The 2,401-nt window shown below is 70.5% G+C and overlaps 1 protein-coding gene across 1 annotated transcript; it reads left to right on the forward strand.

Annotated features, from left to right (window-relative positions):
* Window positions 1-413: 413 nt before the first annotated feature.
* Window positions 414-1,919, forward strand: SOWAHC (sosondowah ankyrin repeat domain family member C; the record flags this gene model as incomplete). Its single annotated transcript, XM_080363667.1, has 1 exon — window positions 414-1,919. The coding sequence occupies one exon, from the start codon at window positions 414-416 to the stop codon at window positions 1,917-1,919; it is 1,506 nt and encodes a 501-aa protein (XP_080219793.1).
* Between the last annotated feature and the right edge of the window lie 482 nt (window positions 1,920-2,401).

Here is a 2,401-nt window from a genome sequence, read left to right on the forward strand (position 1 = left end):
AGCCCCGCCTGGCGAGGCGGGGGGGGGGCGCTGCCGCCGAGGGGAGAGGGCGCGCACCCACCGGCGGCCGTGACGGGGCGCTGCCGGCCGCCGGGCACAGGCGGCGCCACTGCCGGGCGGGGCCGCGGCGGCCCCACGGGGGCGGGGAGGAGCGGGGCGGGGGTGCGGCGGCCGGGCCGCTGCCGCCGCTGAGGCAGCAGCGCGTGGCGCGAGGCGGCCGCGCGGGCCCCTCCCGGCCGGAGGGTGGCGCGGCGGGGCCGGCGGCGCGGCAGTGATTGCCGGGGCGGCACTGATTGCCGGGCATGCCGCCGCCGGGAGGAGGGGCTCGGGCAGGCAGCGGCTCCGCCGCGCCCGCAGCAGCAGCAGCAGCAGCGGGAGGAGCGGCGGCGCGACGCGATGGGGTAGGGGCGGTGATGGCGGAGCCGGCGGAGCTGCAGCAGGAGTCGGTGGTGCGGTTCCTGGCGGAGCGGGGCGGGCGGGCGCGCAACGCGGAGTTGCTGGAGCATTTCCGGGACTGGCTCAACCCCTCAGAGCCCGATCGCCGCACCGCCGCCCGCCAGCGCTTCAAGGAGGTGGTCAACGCCGTGGCCACCGTGCGCCAGGAGCCCGGCACCGGCGTCAAGTACGTGCACCTCCGCCGCCGGTACTGCGCCCCGGAGACCCCTGCCGCCGCCCTGAGCCCCGGCGAAGAGGAGGCGGCGGCGGTGGGGGACGGCGCGGAACGGCCGAGCCCGCCGCCCTCCCCGCGGGCGAGCGCGGAGGAGCCGCCGCCGGGCGAGGATGCCGGCAGCCGCCCTCAGCTCGCCGAGCGCCGGCGTGAGCCGCCCCGGCCGAGCCCGGCGGCGGGCGGAGGCCAGCGGAGAGGCTCCCGGCGGGGGCCGCCGCCCGGGCGCGGCGGAGCCGGCGAGGGGGCTGCGGTAGCGGCGGGCCCGGGGCGGCCTCCGCCGGCGGAGGAGCCGGGGGCGGCGGAGGGCGCCCCCGGGGCCGCGGCGCAGGGCGGCGGCCGCAGGAGCCTGCGGGAGGCGGCGCGGGGCGGCTCGCCCCAGCTGAAGCGCGGAGCCCTCCCGGGGGGAGCCCGCGGCCGTGGCGGCGGCGGCGACTCGGACAGCGCCTCGGTGGCCTCGTCCTCCGCCGAGGAGGACGGGAGCACCACCGGCGCCGTGGCTCTGGACCCCCTGGAGCACGCCTGGATGCTGTCGGCCTCGGACGGGCGGTGGGAGAGCCTGGAAGGGCTGCTAAGCTGTGAGCCGGCGCTGCTCTGCAAGCGGGACTTCATCACCGGCTTCACGGTGCTGCACTGGGCCGCCAAGCACGGGCGGCAGGAGCTGCTGGCCACGCTGGTCAACTTTGCCCAGCGGCACCAGCTGCCCGTGGACATCAACGCCCGCACCAGCGGCGGGCACACCGCCCTGCACATCGCAGCCATGCACGGCCACGCCGAAGTGGTGAAGCTACTGGTGGGCGCCTACGACGCCGACGTGGACATCCGCGACTACAGCGGGCGCAAGGCTGCGCAGTACCTGCACCAGGGCACCTCAGGGGACATGCGGAGCCTGGTGGGGGCCCTGGAGGAAGAGGAGGAGGAGGAAGGGGCTGCCGGCAATGGGAGCGGGCGCTGGAGGCTCTCCAAGGTGTTGCCCTCCAACCTCATGAGCTACCGACTCCACCATCACCATCACAGCACCGGGGAGGAAGCTGAGGGTACCGAGGGGGCAGCGGTGCCGGGCAAGGGCAAGGAGATTACCAGAAAAGCCTCCAGCAGCGGGCGGATGAAGCCTCGGCTTAATAAGATCCGCTTCAGGACTCAGATCATCCACAACACGCCCTCCTTTCGCGGTGACACTGAGGAAGAAGAGCATGAGGAGAAATCTCTGAAAGCATCATTCAGGCTCAGGCCGAAGTCCAATGTGTTTGGATAAGGCCAGAGAGTGGGAGGTCTGGGAGGTGGGCGCGCGGACCAAAGTGTCCTAGGGTGTAGCGTGCAAGGTGAGGCAGGTGCAAGTGGATGCTCATCTAGACTCATGCACTCCAGGGAAATATGTCCTGAGCATGTTGCTTTAACTCAGTTGAGTGGGGTCAGCGAGCCCAGTGCATCAGCGGAGCTCTGGAGGCTTGTAGCTCCCAAGAGCAGCTGCTTCAGCTGGGCCCTGGGTGCTGAAATGAGAGGCAGCGAGTGCATTGAGAAACACCGGGGTGTTTGAAAGCTGTGCTCCTTTCTCTCTGAAGGCAGGCTGCGGGATCAGAAACCCGTGTTAGTGAATCTACTAGGAGTAGCGAGTTGAGAGGGGAAAGAAAAGTGCAAACGTTCTACTCTTATGTTATCAACTGGTACTATAAATCACTTACAAACAACTTGCTATGTAAGAATAATTCCTCAGTAATATGCAAATATACCTTTAAG

Source organism: Nesoenas mayeri, assembly GCF_963082525.1.
Source record: "Nesoenas mayeri genome assembly, chromosome: 1".
In the NCBI taxonomy this organism is placed as follows: Eukaryota; Metazoa; Chordata; class Aves; order Columbiformes; family Columbidae; genus Nesoenas; species Nesoenas mayeri.